The following is an 18,852-nucleotide window of genomic DNA, read 5'->3' on the forward strand; positions in this document are numbered from 1 at the left end:
GAATTATTTTTGCTTTTACAAAATCTTTTATAAACAGGTAAAGAATAAGGCAATGGGTTAAACAATGGCCCCTTCGATCAACAATTTGTACATGGCCGAGTTTGAGTGCAAATTTTTAGCCAACAACGGCTATTCTGAACAATTACTGGTCTGGAAGAGATACATAGATGATGTTTTTATACTTTGGAAGGGGACTAGAGAACAGTTACTGGAGTTTCATGGATGGATTAATAGCTTGGATAAAAATTTGAAATTCAAATATGCTTGGAGGATTATTATTTGGATATGATAAAAATATATACTTACCCTTTGTCAGCAGTATTAGTAAATGGCCGAATTTCAGATTTCTTTCCTCTAGGTTGGGGGACAAGGCAGGGATTCCAATTATTCCCATTATTATTTATTCTCTCCTTGGAACCTCTACTTTCCACACAGAATACAGCTGAGTTAGTTCAACATTTTCGTATAGGGAGGGAGGGAGGGAGGGAGGGAGGGAGGGAGGAAGGAAGTGTGCTATATGGCATTCACTGATGACTTATTGTTACTTTTAACCCAACCCAAGGAATCTTTGTTGAATGTCTTTCATACAGCAGCATGGCCAATTGTCTGGCTTCTGTTTAAATTTAGATAAATCAGAGGCTATGCCACCAGGTGGCTATAAGTATGGACTGAGGAGTGTCCTCTTAAAAAATAAAATGGATAGCAAACTGAAATATTTGGATATCTACTTAACAACCTCTGTTGCAGGGGCTTATTTTGAAAAATTTCACTGTATTGCTGAAAAAGTCACAAGATCTTCTGACTTTGTGGACTCCATTACCCTTAAATTTGCAGGGGCGTATAGCACTCTTTAAGATGGTATTATTCTCCAAATGGTTATATGTGCTACAGACATTTCCAAATGTATTTGCCAAATAAGGATTTAAATAATTTTCATAAGGCATTAAGGGGCCCTTTTACTAAGCTGCAGTAAAAAGGGCCCTGTGGTAGTGGCAGTGGCCATTTTTGCTGCGCAGTGAGACCCTTTTTACTGCAGCAGGTAAAAAGGCTGCAAAAATATATGGTCATGTGGTAAGACTGCTCTTACCATGGGGCTATATGGGGGGAGCACTTACCAGCACCCACTGAGGTGGTGGTGAGGACTCCTCTGCTAACCCAGTGGTAACCAGGTACTGGATGGCGCTGCCCGATTATCACTGGGTAACCACCATCCAAATCGAGCGCTATTTCCCCCAGTATGGGAAATGGCATATGCTGGGGCTGGAACTACCTCTGGCACCCGTGTTGGTCCGGCATTAGCTCCAAATTTGCACGTGGCATTGGGCTTATCACTGCTTTGCAAAAGGACCCTAAGAAATTTCCTCTGGCAGAGCCCCAGGCTACATTGCAGCAGTTATCTTTGCCTTTGGGGCATGATGATCTGGCTCTTCAACATCTTTGGAAATATGGCCTGTTTAATGAGACATATGGTGGATTGGATAAAGGGGACTCAATATTATACTCCTGTGCAGCTTGAACAATAATTGATGGCACCTGTGCATTTATTATCTTACCTACATATTAAGAACCCTCATTAAATATTTCTACTGAACAACATCCACTGATATGGTCTATGAGGCAAGTGTGGCACTAGCTATGTAAAAAGATGAAGACTTCCCCATGATCTACTGTACTGCTGGCTTTGTGGGGTAATAAAGACCTTGATTCAGATATTTCCAAGGTATATTTAAAACGCTGGCATATCGCTGGATTACAATATGTCAAGGATGCGGTTACAGAACATGGCACGTGAACTTCTTTGCTGTAATGAAATTGGAAGGTTTGTTGTCTCTCCGGGACAGGTATGCCTATGGGTAGGTTAAACATTACATCAGCTCTTTGGATAAACATACTGAACAGAAGGCATGGCTGATATGGTGTCACAGACTTTCACCAGACAGTCTAAAGCTAGTTTATCATTTTACCAAGTCAGCTTGTGTGCGCATGCACTCAGCCTGAAATGGGACTATGAAGATTTGGCAAATGCTTAGAATGCAGAACTGCCGCTTTGGGAACAAGTGATGGGAGATGGTCTTCATGTTTTAATGAAGCAGGTTAAAAATTCAGCCCATCTGGTGTCTCTCCAGGAACAGCAATGTGGATGTATGTTGCTCCCAACTGGGCATTTAGGGCTGGACTTACACAAAATGCAAAGTGTCCAAGATGTCTTTTCTTTCTGGCCACTCTTCTCCACATGTGTTTGACTTGTGAGATTATAAACTTTTTTTTTGGCACAATATAATGTGCCATATAATGGACTATTTGTATACGATGCTGCATAGACATATACCACTGAGGGCTGATATACAATTGTTTTTTAATTTTGTGACTTTGGGACTGCGAAAAGGAGCTTGTGCTCTAGCCAGGAAATGTATTTTGAGGAATTGGAGGCAACCACAGCCTCCCTCCTTAACTGAATGGAGAAATGAAATGTATTATTTACTGAAACTGGAAAGATTGGATGCAAAAAGAGGATCACCTAGGAGAGCTTTCCAGCAAACCTGTTCCTCCATTTGGGAGGGTCTTTTTCCTAAAGCCCATAGTTATTTGCTGAATTTGTAATGTGGTATCTTGCTATTTTATAATGCAGGTTCCAAAAAGGAGGAGGGTTGGGTGGAAAGGATAGCTGGTGGGGTAGGGTGGGGTGGCGGACTTGGGAGGGTTGTATTGGTATTCTGTTTGTATCTTGGGGGTTGCCATGAGGAGTTCACGTGTGTAACCCTGATTTTTTTTTCCTATTGATTGTGCTGTAGAGAATGTGGGTGTGAAAGTTATTATTCGATAGATTTTGGAGAGAGGGGATAAAATAAGAAAAGGAACATGGAAACTATCCAGTGTCTAATATAATGCTCATGTTGCTACAGGTTTATTTGTTGGACATGACAATGTTTTATAATTTTCAGTTATTAATGTAACTGTGCTGGTTGTTTCTGAATAAAGGAAGGTCCCAACGCCAGTCAGAGCAGTGTGCCTTAATTGCTGCTGCTGGCCATCGAGACAGGTTAGTTAGAGTAGCTGGGAGGAGGAGGAGGAAAGGTGGAGGAGAGACGCAAGATTCGGGAGCGTGGAGGTGGGGAGAGGGAGAGAGACGTTGTTGGGCAGGAGAAGGACTGTGGACAGAGACCTTCAAGGGAGCAAATCCTAGGTGCCAGGTCTGATTTTTGTAGGCGCCATGGAGATCTGGCACATGGGGTTTGGCGAGACCTGCACTAAGAAATGAAATGTTTGGAAAGGGCTCAATCATATGATAGGAAAGATCTACTGAAAAAGAAGAACAAAAGGGCTGAAGATAGAGTCATGCGTACTACTGAATTTAATCCACTTTCCAGGGATATAGTGAAGATATTAATGAAACATTTGTTCCTGATTAAAAACATTGACTCTTTTGCTAATAAGGAATTATTAGCATCATACAGCATAAGTAGAAACCTAAAAGATCTTCTTGTGACTTCAGCATTCTAAAGCATGCGTGTTACACATGTATACACAGTTGTACACCTTTCTTGTAGACACTGCTCTCTTTGTTCAGTTAATGCCACAATTAAAACACTAATACATCCAGCCACAGGGAAGCCATACCATACGACACATTTCTCTAATTGTAAGATCAAAAGAGCTATTTATGCAGGATTAGGCCCCTGTGGCCTAATGTACATTGGGAAAACCATAAGAGCTCTATATGTGAGGCTTATAGAACGTCGCAGCACAACTAAAAAGAAGATTTAGAAAAACCACTAGTAGAACATGCACTTCAGATTTTTAGATTTGAACAAACCACAGATACCTTGGAGAGGAGGAGATCTGACAGCATTCTCCTGAGAATAGAACAGAGGTTTATCTTTCAATTTAGAACTGTAATTCTTAACAGATTGAACCAAGAACTACATCTGAGTGTATATTTATAAGACGAAATATGTGCATGAACTTAATATGATATAATTGATAAGTTTTTATAAGAATGACTAAGTGTGTGTCATTTGTTATGGTGTCAGGGTGTCAGTAATTGAAATTTTTTTTTTTAACTTTCCCCCTCCCCCTGTTTTATAGTTCTCTTAACACTACTAATTATTTAGTTTTTTAAATTGCATTCAGTCTTCTTATTCTCCTTATTTAAGAGATCTTATAAGAGCTTTTATGGTTTTTTAAAGAACATACAATGAATCCAGTGTTTTCAGCTTTACAACGCATTCTGGGACCAGTGATGTCACAATTGCATCAATGGAACACATAAAAATGGCCATTGGAACGCATAGAATTTTATAGCATTTTCCACTGTTTTAAAGCAACGTTTTAAGCTGATTTTTAGCATTTTCAGAAAGGTATTCCCATCCTCTATCAAATGACATGCTTCACTTATACTTATTGAATTTTGAAAAAAAAATTGCTAAAAAAATTATTCTTTTATGCTTGAATTTTGTTTGAAATCAGCCTTCTAGCAGCACATGCTGCTCCTTTCAGTAGTAAAAGAGCCTATATTTAGGAGATGTAATTCTTGCAGCAGACTTTTAAGCATCTGAATGAATGGAACTTTGCCCCTATGTAATGCATATAAACACAATAGCTAGCAGGTTAGATTAGCAAGCAAGACTGTTCACTGGAAGGAGTGCTGTGACTGTAAGTGTAGTGCTTGTTTTTTTTTAAATGCTTTTCTATTGCATATTATACCCCTTGTTGTATGATTCCTTTGAGTTTTTTTTTATGTTGCCCAAGTCTAGCTCTATTAGCTTTTAGTATTTGTCAAGTTTTGAACCTGTTACTCTTGGGACATTTTTTTTAAGCTTCTTCTGGGTCATAAAAGAAAAATAATCAAGGCAAAATCAAAAAGCTCAGTTGTGAGGGAAATATTGCCACACAAAAAAACTCCCAGCTAGTGCTCAGGCCCTAAGTGGGCTTCAGAGCCACAAAACTAAAGGAAACTTAAAAGTGCAGCAACACTGTAAGAAAAAATAAAACCAGGAAAGGGAAATAAAAGAAAAATGAGGAAAAAATGGTACCCACACGTGAGGAAGGAACTCAGAAATCGAAGACAAAGTCATGCTCAGGAGAGCTCATAGAATCATGACCTCTCTGCTTCATGGAAAAACGAAGACTGTTGGTCTTGTGCACTCACACTAGGCAGGTAGGCACTCGTCCATGGGCAATGGGACACTGTCAAAGGCTTCTTAAAGCTACAGAACACTGGGTAGCATCCACATCAGGGCTCTGTCGGATGATGTCACCCATATGTGGAAAACAATGTTCTGCTTGTCCTTGGAGAAGGCAAGACTTCCCTTTCGTAAATCCATATTGCCTCTTCCCCATTAAGCCATGTCTGTCTATATGGCCAACAGTTTTTTATTGTTCCAGAATAACCTCTACCAATTTGCCTGCACAGTCATCAGACTCACAAGTCTACAGTTTCCTGGATAAGCCATGAAACTTGTTAAAAAAAAAAATAACATAACACTGGTCTCCCTCTGGTTCTTAGGTACTGTGGTTAAATTTAATGATAGGTCAGATTACTAATAGCAAATCTGCAGTTTCATATTTGAGTTCTTCCACAATTCTGGGGTGAATACAACCAGTCCCAGAAACTTGTTACTCTTCATTTAAAATCTCTTAAATCTGCCAATCCAGACATGTAGCTCTCAGCAGAGTCACTTTTTCCCCTCACCTGCTGCTGCGTTTAGCCCTCGCTCGTGCATAGTACGCCTCATAGGACTTTGGTTTCAACTCCAGTGCTTTGGTGGCAAATTCCTCAGCCATTCCAAAATCCTGCCATGACATCCAGAAGAATATACACATTAATAATTTATAAATGGATACATTTAACTACAGATTTTCTTTTACATCTTTAATAATTAGGTAAGAAGCCCCATCTAATTACGTTCTGGTAACTTTCTTAAACAGCTTGACCTTCTGTTGCTTTGTTTATGTCAGCACCTTAGCCTTTTCCTGCATTTATCCAGCTATTGCTCTGTTAGTGTTCAAATAACAGCAATCACTTCTTTAGGAAGCCAAGCAGTAGCACTTTGAAAATAAGATCTTATAAGCAAAACATTCTTAAAACTGGAATGTCATACATAGGAATGAAAAGATACGCTATAATTTAATCCTGATTTGGCTGCTGTACCTCTTTTTCTGCACAGCTTTAACAAAGCATCAGTAATGACTACAATTTAGAGTGCAGATTCTTCCAGGAAATAACTACTGACCAGCACTGTACTGCATGCTGGCAAATAAGGTAAAATTATGTATAATCATACCTGATAATTTTCTTTCCATTAATCATAGCTGATCAATCCATAGACTGGTGGGTTGTGTCCATCTACCAGCAGGTGGAGATAGAGAGCAAACTTTTGCCTCCCTATATGTGGTCATGTGCTGCCGGAAACTCCTCAGTATGTCGATATCAAAGCTCCATCCGCAGGACTCAGCACTTAGAGAATTACACCCACGAAGGGACACTCTGCCCAGCTCACCACCGCCGAAACGGGGGAGGGGAATTAACCCAGCTCATCCCCACACAAGTGGGGGAGGGGAATCCGTCCAGCTCATCCCCGCGGAGCGGGGGAGGGACACCACACCCGCCGATGCGGGGGGATCTGGCTTATCCTGCAACCGCAACCGCGGAAGGAGCTGACTGACCCTAACACCGCCGAAGCGGGAGGGGTACAAAGCTGCCCTACAGCCGCACGAAGCGGGAGGGAGTGCCGGCAGAATTTATGTCTCAATCCAGCCCCGTAAAACGGAGGGGAGAGGAATGCAGCAGCTCACTGTAACACAAACTCGTCTCAACTCTTGAAGAATCCAAGTGAAAGAAGAACTTGAACACGAAGTCCTCCTGAAGTAACTGAAGGCTAAACTTGAACCTAAAATTCAACCAGAATATAAACAGTACAGATATCTGGGAGGGGCTATGGATTGATCAGCTATGATTAATGGAAAGAAAATTATCAGGTATGATTATACATAATTTTACCTTCCATATCATCAAGCTGATCAATCCATAGACTGGTGGGATGTACCGAAGCAGTACTCACCCAGGGCGGGACATAGAAATCCCTGACCTCAACACTGAAGCTCCAAACCGGGCCTCCGCCCGTGCAGCCACAGTCAAACGGTAATGCTTGGAGAATGTATGAGCCGAAGCCCACGTTGCCGCCTTGCATATCTCTTCCAAGGAGACGGATCCGGCCTCTGCCATCGAGGCCGCCTGAGCTCTCGTGGAGTGAGCCTTCAGCTGGATAGGCGGCACCTTCCCCGCGGCCACATAAGCCGCTGCAATGGCTTCCTTGACCCATCTTGCCACTGTAGGCTTAGCATCCTGCAGACCCTTACGAGGACCTGCAAACAGGACAAACAGATGATCCGATTTCCGGAAATCATTGGTCACTTCCAAGTATCTGATGATGACTCGTCTCACATCCAGATATTCAAGAGCGGAGTACTCCTCTGGGTAGTCCTCCCTACGAAAGGAAGGGAGACAGAGCTGCTGATTCACATGGAAGCGAGAACCAATCTTGGGCAGGAAGGCAGGCACTGTGCGAATAGTCACTCCTGCCTCAGTGAACTGCAGAAAAGGCTCTCGACATGAGAGCGCCTGGAGCTCGGAAACCCTTCTGGCTGAAGTGATAGCCACCAAAAAGACTGCTTTCAACGTCAGGTCTTTCAGAGATGCCCTCGACAAGGGTTCCAAAGGCGGCTTCTGCAATGCTCTTAGCACCAGGCTGAGATTCCACGCAGGCACCACTGAGTGCAGAGGAGGGCGCAGGTGATTAACTCCCTTGATAAAGCGCACCACATCTGGCTGCGAAGCCAGGGAAGCACCCTTCAGGCGGCCCCTGAAGCAAGCCAGAGCCGCTACCTGGACTTTAAGGGAACTGAGCGACAGGCCTTTCTCCAGACCTTCTTGCAGGAACGCCAACACTGAAGAAATTGGAGCAGTGAAGGGAGAAAGTGAGCCTGCTTCACACCATGCTGCAAAGATACGCCAAACCCTGGCGTAAGCAGTAGAAGTAGAGCGCTTCCTCGCTCTCAGCATAGTGGCGATGACCTTGTCTGAGAAGCCCTTCTTCCTCAGACGCTGCCGCTCAATAGCCAGGCCGTAAGACCAAACGGAGAGGGATACTCCATCACCACGGGACCCTGAGGTAACAGGCCCTGCTCCACTGACAGCCGCAGAGGATCGTCGACTGAGAGCCTGAACAAGTCCGCATACCAGGGACGTCTGGGCCAATCTGGACCCACCAGGATTACCCTGCCGGGATGCTTTGCCACCCGGTCTAGCACCCTGCCCAACATGGGCCAGGGCGGGAACACATAGAGGAGCTCTTGTGTCGGCCACTGTTGGAGAAGAGCATCTACTCCCAGGGATCGAGGGTCCCGTCCTCTGCTGAAAAAGCGCGGCACTTGGCCATTGGCCGATGACGCCATCAGATCTAGGCTCGGCTGGCCCCAGCGCTTCGTGATGTCCAAGAACGCCTGAGCAGATAGTTGCCACTCTCCGGGCTCCAAGGTATGGCGACTGAGAAAGTCCGCCTTGACATTCATGACTCCGGCAATGTGGGCCGCTGAAAGCTGCTCCAGGTTCGCTTCCGCCCACTGGCAAAGACTCATAGCCTCCTGGCTAGAGGGGCGCTCTTGGTACCTCCCTGGCGGTTGATATAGGCCACAGCCGTGGCATTGTCCGACAGGACCCGTACAGGCTTCAACACCAGTACCGGGATGAACTCCAATAACACCAACCGAATGGCTCTGAGTTCCAGGAGGTTGATAGACCACTTGCCTCTGCAGGAGACTAGAGCCCCTGCGCTGTCCTTCCCAAGCAGTGGGCTCCCCAGCCCATCAAAGAGGCGTCTGTCGTGACGACAATCCACTCCGGGGTCACCAGAGGCAATCCTGCAGACAACTTGTCTGTCTGCGTCCACCAGCTCAGCGCCTTGCACTCTGCTGGGTCCACGGGAAGGCGCACAGCATAATCCTCCGACATCGGAGTCCAGCACAGCAGCAGAGATAGCTGTAGTGGTCTCATATGAGCCCTGGCCCAGGGCACTACTTCCATCGTGGCCGTCATAGAGCCCAACAGCTGCCCGTAGTCCCAAGCCCGAATAGGAGAGGCTACTAGGAACTAGTCCACCTGAGCCTGAAGCTTGACAATCCGATTGTCTGGCAGGAACACTCTGCCCACATGGGTGTCGAATCGAACTCCCAGATACACCAGGGACTGAGTCGGGCGCAGCTGGCTCTTCTTCCAGTTGATGATCCATCCCAGGGAGCTCAAAAGAGCAACTACCCGGTCCATAGCTTTGCCGCACTCTGCATAAGAGGGGGCTCGGATCAACCAGTCGTCCAGATAAGGATGGACTTGTACTCCTTCCTTTAGCAGGAAGGCCGCTATGACCCCCATTACTTTGGAAAAGGTCCGCGGAGCAGTAGCCAACCCGAAAGGGAGGGCTCTGAACTGGAAGTGTCGTCTCAGGACTGTAAAACGCAGAAAGCGTTGGAGAGGAGGCCAGATGGGAATATGCAGGTACGCTTCCTTGATGTCCAAGGAAGCCAAGACCTCTCCTGCCTTCACTGCCGCTATAACAGAGCGGAGAGTCTCCATGCGAAAGTGCCTCACTTTCCAGGCCCGATTGACCCCTTTGAGGTCGAGGATAGGCCGGACAGAACCTCCTTTCTTTGGAACCACAAAGTAAATGGAGTAACGTCCCTTGCCAATCTGATTTTTTGGCACCGGAACGACCGCACCCAGGCGGATCAGGTTGTCCAAGGTCTGCTGCACTACCACAGCTTGACCGGAGACTTGCAGGGAGAGAGTACAAACCCGTCTCTTAAGGGTTGGCAGAACTCTAGCTTGTAGCCGTCTCTGATAACTTCCAGCACCCACGCGTCTGAAGTTATAGTGGTCCACTCGCCCAGAAACGAGGACAGCCGTCCTCCAATCTGCACTGGGGCGTGGACCAAGGCCCCGTCATTGGGTACGAGACCCTGGGGGAGGACCGGAGGGAGCACCTCCGGGACGGCGGTCTCTGCGAAAGGAATGCTGCTTGGGGGAGAAATTCCTCTTGAAGGAAGAGGGGGCAGAGGAACCCGACTTGCCCGGGCGGTACCGATGGGCTTCCTGCAACCGTCCTCTGGAGGTATCGGGACGAGTACTAACCCGAGCCCTGACCTCTGGTAATTTCTTGCCCTTAGACGTGCCGAGATCGGTCACGATTTTGTCCAGCTCGACCCCAAAGAGCAGCTTGCCTTTAAAAGGCAATCTAGCCAGGCGGGATTTAGAGGCGTGGTCAGCAGACCAATGTTTCAGCCAAAGCCACCGCCGCGTAGAGACTGTCTGAGCCATGCCTTTAGCTGAGGCTCTCCAGACATCATACAGCAAGTCTGCCAAATAGGCTAAGCCCGATTCCAGGGCCGGCCAATCAGCCCTCAAGGAATGATCCGAGGGGGAAGCCCGCTGCACCATAGTCCGGCACGCCCTGGCCACATAGGAGCCGCAAACTGAGGCCTGCAAACTTAAAGCAGCTGCCTCAAAGGACGACCTTAAGGCCGCCTCCAATCTTCTGTCTTGGGCGTCCTTTAGGGCCGTGCCACCTTCCACCGGCAACGCCGTTTTCTTAGTCACCGCAGTGATTAAAGAATCCACGGTAGGCCACAGATAGGCCTCACGTTCACTCACAGCCAAAGGATAGAGGCGGGACATAGCCCTAGCCACTTAAAGGCTCGTTTCCGGGACAACCCATTGAGCCGCAATTAAGGTGTGCATGGCATCATGCACGTGGAAGGTTCTAGGCGGGCACTTCGTCCCCAGCATAATGGCAGAGCCAACAGGGGCTGAGGGAGAGACGTCCTCCGGAGAGGAAATCTTCAAAGTGTCCATGGCCTGTAACAACAGGTTGGGCAAATCCTCTGGGCTAAAAAGCCGCGCTGCAGAGGGGTCATCCGCTCCATCCGAGCGGGGATCTATCTCCTCCAAGGAATCCGCAAAGGATCGTTGGGAGACCTCAGACACGCTGCCCTCATCTACATCGGAGGAGACAAAAGTCCTCCAAGGCCTGGAAATCAACCCGAGGGCGTTTACCTCTGGGAACCTCAACCTCTTTATCCGAAGAGGGAGCAGGGGCAGCGTTTTGCATGAGGAAAGCCTGATGCAGCAGCAAAACAAACTCGGGGGAGAAACCCCCCAGACTATGCACTTCCGCAGCCTGGGCAACAGCCCTAGACGCACTCTCAACCGGCGCTCGCAATAGCGGGGGAGAGACATGCTGCGCATCCAAAATGGCGTCCGGCGCGAAACTCCGTGAAGGAGCCGCGCGGGAAGAACGGCGCTTAACTTTAGCCGCTTTTGTGCCGTCGCCCAAATTAAGGGCGTTCATGGCATCAATGTCTCCAACCTCAAGGGCGGCCCCGAAGAAGCCGTCCGAGCCGCGTGGCCGGCCAAGATGGCGGAGGCGAGGAGCGGGGGATGGGCGTTTATGGCGGGAAAAAACCGCCACGCCGGAGGAACGACCGGGACATTCATCGGTCACTAAACTATCACCCATCAAGGGCGAATCAGGTTGGAAAACCCCCGCATCCCCTCTAGAAGCGCTCCAGCGATCCGGGGAGCGACCCTTTGCGCCCTCGCCCTCCGACGCCATTGCCACGAGGAGAAGAATCGGGGAACCCCCTGCCCGCTATAAAAAGGTAAAATTACCTGCTTGCCGCTCCGAGCTGTAACGAACTGGTGTCCCAGTGAGTAGCTGCAATGAACGTTTAAAGAAACGTCGAATTAAACGCCTTTAAAGACGTTTAAAATTTTTTTTTTTTTTAACGGAGCCAGCGGGAGGGGGGAGAAAAGGAGGGACCTGGCACCACCAGGTTTGCACTTGCTCAAAAGAGCCCTCAACCCCAGGCCTCAACAAAACCTAAGGATTAGGCTTGGAGGCCTAGCCAGAGCTGCTGCTGTGTGTGACCACCACCTGCTGAGATAGAGAACATACTGAGGAGTTTCCGGCAGCACATGACCACATATAGGGAGGCAAAAGTTTGCTCTCTATCTCCACCTGCTGGTAGATGGACACAACCCACCAGTCTATGGATTGATCAGCTTGATGATATGGAAGTATATTTTAACATGCACATGGTGCTGTGTATGATGATTGCAGAGGGAAAAGTAAACATGAAGCATTCACTGATTTCCTGTGAGAAGCAGGAGTGCTCCAGGGGTTCAGCTACCTGTTGAAGGCTAGTAGGTGCTACTGTTATCTGTCTGCCAGATAAAGACAGCCTATGTTCTGAAAGGTCATTGGTAGGCATCCCACACTCTGATTTTTCTTCAGAAGTGGAAAAACCTTTAAGTAGAGTCTTCCAGATTATGAAAGTAAGGATGAAATGCGAGACGAAAAGCACCCAGTATATATCATCCTGATAGCTACATTTTTAAGGGGTAATTTTATTACATACACAATATTCACTATGTGGATTCTGTTGTATTTTGAAAGCCAATGTATGAGTGCACTTTCCCTTTTAAAAGTGTCCTAGAAAAAGTACTGTGTGTAGGTAACCTTTAAACCAGCTATTTGGTCTGCATAATTTATTTGGATGAAAATATGCATATACATTAGAATTTTCAAAAATATGCACATAAATGCTGACTCCTCCTCAAAATGACTCTTGGGAACGCCTCCTCAAACAGCAGCCAAATTTAAGCACAAGCTCTAAAGCACTGTTTTCTCCACAGAAATTCTGATATTCTGAGATGCAGAACTTCACGGAGAATGACTGTATAGTCATGATTTATTACAGATACAGTCTGACATGTCTTTTTACAGAATTTAAATATGAGGCTTAAAGAAAGCAAGGGCTATTGTGAGCGTCTCCGTTTGATCTGCGGTATAACAAGATCCACGTTATAATGAATACAATGAATAAAAGGATCAGGCAAAGGGACTGTACTTGCATATTTAATTTAGAATCTTTGGTTTATGTTGAAATGCATATATGTACTTGTTTTTCGTCATTTTAGACAGAAATACAGTATGGCAAGAACTAAGCAAACAATACGATACCAACATGCAAATGAAACTATGAATGAATGTTGCCAACGAACAACCAGAAGTGTGATTTCTGGACATATGCTTAACCAAGATCCCCTGGATTCTATATATGGCATTCAAAATTTCAAGTGGAAATTTTAGCGCATGCTCAATTCTGGCGTGCAATTTAATTGAAAACCAAACCAATTAGCACCGATAAATGGGCGCTAATAATCAATTATCGCTGCTAATAGGCAACAACTAGAATTTATGTGCACATCTTGATAGGCTTATTCTACAAAGATGCGCATGTAAATCCTAGTGCTTGGATCTGAAAAGGGAATATGGCAATGGAAGAGGCATGGGTGGGTCATGAGTGTTCCAAGAACTTATAGGCACTATTACACAGGGACTTAGCCAGACTTCGGCGGGAGGGGGGGTCCAGAGCCCGAGGTGAGGGGGCACATTTTAGCCCCCTCGCCGCCGACCCCCCCCCAGCAACTTTGACTCTCCCTGCCGATGACCCTTTCGACCCCCCACCCGCAGCCATCCCTCCTCCGCCGTCGCCTACCTTTGCTGGCAGGGGACCCCAACCCCCGCCAGCCAAGGTCCTCTTTTTCCAGCGAAAGGCTTTCTTTCTGTTTCTGTGAGTCTGACGTCCTGCACATTGTACGTGCAGGACATCAGACTCACAGAAACAGAGAGGGGGGGGGGGGGTCAAGAGGGTCATTGGCAGGGAGGTCCAGGGCCAAATCTACAGGGGCCCAGGCCCCCGTGGCTCCACATAGCTATGCTACTGCTATTACAGAATACGCTCAATCTGCACTGGGCATTGGGGATTTATGCCAGGTTTCAGTTGATGTAAATCCTCATGCCTAAAAGTTAGGCACGGATCCTGGTATTAGACGCTATTCTATAAAAGGCATCCAAGTTGGAGTGCCATTTATATAATAGGGTCCAAAGTGCATTTCTGCTTCTTTCCTGCAAAACCATTGAAATCAATGATATAACCAAGTTAAGTTCTAATTATAATTTAGTAATTATATTTTAGTAAAAAATTTGATACGTATCTTCGGAAGCCATGAATTATATCTGAATTTGAACTATATCAGGCCGCATTATACCACGGTTTCAGTGTATATGCACTGTGTATATTCACATGCTGTCATCCCCACATTCAAAGAATTCATTGACTAACTGCATATGTCTTGCTATTCATAAACTATTTTTGCTCATGTCTGTTTGCTAAGTAAAACTCAAGGGCCCTTTTACAAAGGGGTGCTGAAAAATGGCCTGCGGTAGTGTAGATGCGTGTTTTGGGTGCGCGCAGATATCATTTTTCAGCGCACCTGTAAAAAATGCCTTTTAAAAATTTTTGCCGAAATGAAAATTGCCGCGCGTCCATTTTGGGTCTGAGACCTTACTGCCAGTCATTAACCTAGTGGTAAAGTCTCAGGTGGTAACTGAGCAGTAATGACCTACTCGCGTCAAATGCCACTTGGTGCGTGTCTAATACACACTTCCAAAAATAAAAATTATTTTTCGGACGCACATATCGGACGCGTGGCAAAAATAAAATTACCGCAAGAGCCAAGAGGTAGCTGGGCGGTAACTCCATTTTGGCGTGCACTGGGTGTGCGTAGACGCTTATGTGGCTTAGTAAAAGGGCCCCTTATGTAAGAACAATGCTCCCTCCTTATAGCATACCAGAGCTAAAACAAACTTGATTTCTTCTAAATGGCAGCATTTACTACCATGGCTGTCTTTATAAATAGCAAATAATGTGATGAGGGACTACTGTAACGTGGAATATGGAAGACATATGAGTTACCTATATCTGGATATATAGCATTCCAGATTTAAGTATATTTTCTCCTCCTAGGGAATACTATACAAGAGGAATCCACCCAATGTTCGTGCCATTTTACTGAGCATCTCTAGAAAGTGTAAAAGTTTGCTCCTTTTAAGAAATGTGAATGACATCACATAACCATTTTCATACTTCTGCAGATTATTTGGTCTGGAGGTCCACGGGTTTTCAGGGAACCATTTCAAACAGTGATACCTCACTGAAAGTCAATTTCACTCCCTGCCAGAAGGATCTCTCTGAGAAAGTCAGTGTCAGTGATGATGTGGAGCAGCAACCATGCCTACAACTTACATTCATTTTTCTTCTGCAGCGAGACAGATTGAGGAGGAGGGACACCTTTAGCTCTCGAAAAGTTTTCAAGTCTTCTCCAAAGCCTTCCCTTGGAAATTTCTTCAGGGCATACTGGTAGCGCTGTGCAGCCTCTTTCACTTTGCCTTTCTGCAGTCAGAAGGAAAATGAGAATAACATTTAAAAAGTGTAGCATCGATTCATGGAACCTCCTTTATAACAGGAAATGATTAATCAACCTGGGCTGAACCAGCCACAGCAAACACCTATAGTACAGAAATCACCACTAGACCTTGAACAACCCCTAACTTCCCTTGGGGGAGGGGCAGTGTCTTGCACATGGCCATAAAGACAGACAATGCTACAGAACTAATAACACTAAAAGATGGGCTAATTCTGAGGCTTCTATAAATAGACAGTTAATTCTGGTGCTATAAAATAGGGAAGCAGAAACAAACAGGAGGCAGTCTACTGCAAAAGCAGAACAGACAACTAAATAGCAGCAGCAATGCAAGGAAGGACAAACATTGCAAGAGTTTATCCAAATATCAACTTTAATGGAAACAGGACCCAACCTGGCCAAGTTTCAGAAAAACCTTTGTCAGACTCGATAGTTACTGACTTTTGGAATTGGACCAGAGCTTTTTCTGTGCAGGTATTGAAGTACATGCATTGAATCTGTGAATGTATTGTGGAAACCTATGTGACCCTTGACAAAGGCTTTTCCTAAACTTGGCCAGTTGGGTCCTGTTTCCATTAAAGTTGACATTTGGATAAACTCCTGCAGGGTTTGTCCTTTCTTAGATCGCTGCTGCTGCTGTTTGGTTGGCTATAAAATAGGGACCAGGGCCCCTTTTTTACAACATACTAAGACACACGTATTAGTACTGCTGACTGTAAAAGCTGACCAAGCACATTTTTCCCATTTGTAAATGGATGTAAAATATCCATGACAAAGATTACTAGTTTCTTATATTTTCAAAGTACTTAGCCTTCCAAAGTTCCATAGGTTTCTATGGAACTTTGGAAGGCTAAGTGCTTTGAAAATATGCCTCTATGTGGTCTTTTCAGAACTTAATGGATACAGGTAAAGAAATACTGATTTTGTTGGTTATCTACAGATAAAAAAAATTATTTCTTGGTGATATACCATCCCATAGGAAGAGTCCTCCCATGAGGTAAAATGTATGGGTCAGAACTTCCTAGTGTGCAATGAAGGATTTGCAAATAGATCACAAGACAAAATTCCACCAGGAAAATATTTTCTTTGTTTTTCTGGTTTAATGATAACCTTAGTTAAGACTTTCAGTTTTACATCATTTATGATATTAAAAAACAGGGATGACAAAACCAAAGCAATGTCTGTTTTGGAATAGCTTGGTTGTGCATCATCAGCCCTTAGTAATTAGAGCAGCAGAAAGTCCTGCTTGCATGGCCTCACCTTGTAGAACATGTCCCCCTCCTCCATCAGCTTGCTCAGCAGGATGATCATGATGTCAGGCTTGGAGGTGGCCATCGCCCAGGTTGCTGGACCTGCAGTGTACAGGATGCATGATGGGTAAAAGAAAAACTCATACAATGCAAGGGTGGCAAGGAAGCCAAGGGAATTAAAAAAAAAAGACAAAAAAAGGAGGGGAGAAAAGCCAAGGAGGAGAAATATATGGGATTTCTGCTGGAGAGAACAAACTTGATGTGGCCTTAGGAACACAATGCCGTAGAGCTGTTGGCTTTGTTTTTCTCGCTTCACAGCATCCTGATTCTTATTTTTAAAAGTCTTCAAACTACATAGACCTCTCAGTAGGTGACCTCCTCCCCACCTTTCTCAACCAAGGGCATAGCTGCCTGTAGCATTTCATTTTCAGAAATAATATCCAAAGATGAATAGGAGAGAATCAAGATATTTAAATCTATAGCTTAGCCAGTTTGTAATGTGCCAGTGGAAGCAAGTACTTGCTTCCCTGGGGTAGGGGCAAATGGGGTTCTTCAACATCCCTTCTTATGTTAATAAAAACATAGGACAATAGAACTTATGTCCTAAAAACAGGATTATGATTAGTCCTTAGCAATAAAGTACCATTAAATGTGATCAGGAATAGACTATTGCAAAGAGTTAAATGCAACATTAGGTTACTTTCAATTTTTAAATTTCTCTTTCTGTGTTTTATAGCTCTTCACAAGGGGCTCCTGACCCTAATGCTGATCCTAGTCCAACCTAAATGGGCCTTATTTTCCAATCAGATCATAAGCGCCATGCAAAGCCATTCTGTTCAGCATTTGCTGATGTCAGTACACCAATCAGAACTGTACCTTGATTTCTAAAATTGAAAGAGACAAACCAACTAAATTAATGCTCTGAGAGAGTACTGCTTTACAGTCCACAGCAAGACTAAAAGGGAACTTGGCATCTGTAGTTACTGGTCACCTTTCATAGGAAAGGAAGGGAACATTGATAGGAAAGGGAATTCCATTGTTTATCTCATCACCATTTCTTCCTGTGACCCACCTAATTATTGTGATGTCACAATCATAGAAGTGATCAGGGGCAAGTGCAGAGAAATTCTGTATAAACATGAAATATAGAGGAAATGGAAACTATATGAGTTATTTGTCCAGCTGGCATTAATTCTTAAAGACTCATTTCATCTATTTAGAAAGTCAGTGAGACTGAAGTATTTCCTCAGGATTCATAAAGCTAGTGCATAGTGCTATATTATAGCGCTATGTTCTACATTTGAGGCATACAGCATACAACAGAAAAACATAATTTCATCACCAGCAGTGCTGCGGGCCCCTGCAGAATCTGTTTGGGAGCTGGGTTCTCTCAAGTCTCCCCTGGACGGGGGGTTACAGTGGCCCACCCAGCAGAAAGTTCTGAGAAAAGGTTAGTTTGTCCCGAGGATATAGTGTCATGCTGTCTAATCTTGGGAAGTAGTTCCACATTCAACTTTTTAAGTTAGCAAGTTTAAACGGCTCAGTGTAAATCACGGTCTTTTATTCAACTTAAGTATGCCCCAGAAGAGCAGAACAAATGCTCCTGGATGTTATGACAAGTTGTGTAAGCAGTTGTCAGTTCCATATTAATGGATCAGAGGACCATGGCTTGCTGTGCTGTTCTGGCACCTTGGAAGCAAATGTTTTTCTCATGGAAGGTCTTCTTGCAGTGCTACTAAGGCATTGCTAATCAAGTAGAAAATACAAAAATATTTTCAGTGATTAAACAATAAAAATACAGAATGTGCTATTAAGTATTCTCCTTGGATGTCTGAAACTCACTCACCCAAAATTAATGAAGCTACTATTTCTACTTTTCTGTCTCATGAAATTTCACTGTGGAAACTGCTTACTTGTATGCAAGGTACTCTTACGAAAACAAGAGTCTCACATTATGAAGGCAATTGACTGGGGAAAGCCTTCAATATCATTCACAGAGTGCAATTATGATGTTTTAAGATTTTTTACAGGGCAGTGAGTTAATCACTTCTATAGTTCAAGTTAGTCTCTGCAACAGTCAAGAACACATACATATATGTATATACATATTTAAGCACATACATATATATTTTTAAGTGGGATAAATTAAAAGATCTGGGGCAAAGAAGAAACTCATGCAGCAAACACCAAATAAAGAGAAGCAAGGCCAAACACCATCAGATT

General features: G+C 44.7%; 1 protein-coding gene across 1 annotated transcript in view; it reads right to left on the reverse strand.

Moving 5' to 3' along the window:
• TANC2 (tetratricopeptide repeat, ankyrin repeat and coiled-coil containing 2) overlaps positions 1–18,852 on the reverse strand; it is a 931,529-nt gene that overhangs the window by 12,638 nt on the left and 900,039 nt on the right. The window contains exons 26-28 of the mRNA XM_030221414.1: positions 16,640–16,731; positions 15,202–15,348; positions 5,693–5,793 (exon numbers count right to left, since the gene is read on the reverse strand). Of these exons, the coding sequence (XP_030077274.1) occupies positions 5,693–5,793; positions 15,202–15,348; positions 16,640–16,731 (340 nt within the window). The remainder of the gene's footprint in view (positions 1–5,692; positions 5,794–15,201; positions 15,349–16,639; positions 16,732–18,852) is intronic.

This window comes from Microcaecilia unicolor, chromosome 12 (genome assembly GCF_901765095.1).
Source record: "Microcaecilia unicolor chromosome 12, aMicUni1.1, whole genome shotgun sequence".
NCBI classification, from domain to species: Eukaryota; Metazoa; Chordata; class Amphibia; order Gymnophiona; family Siphonopidae; genus Microcaecilia; species Microcaecilia unicolor.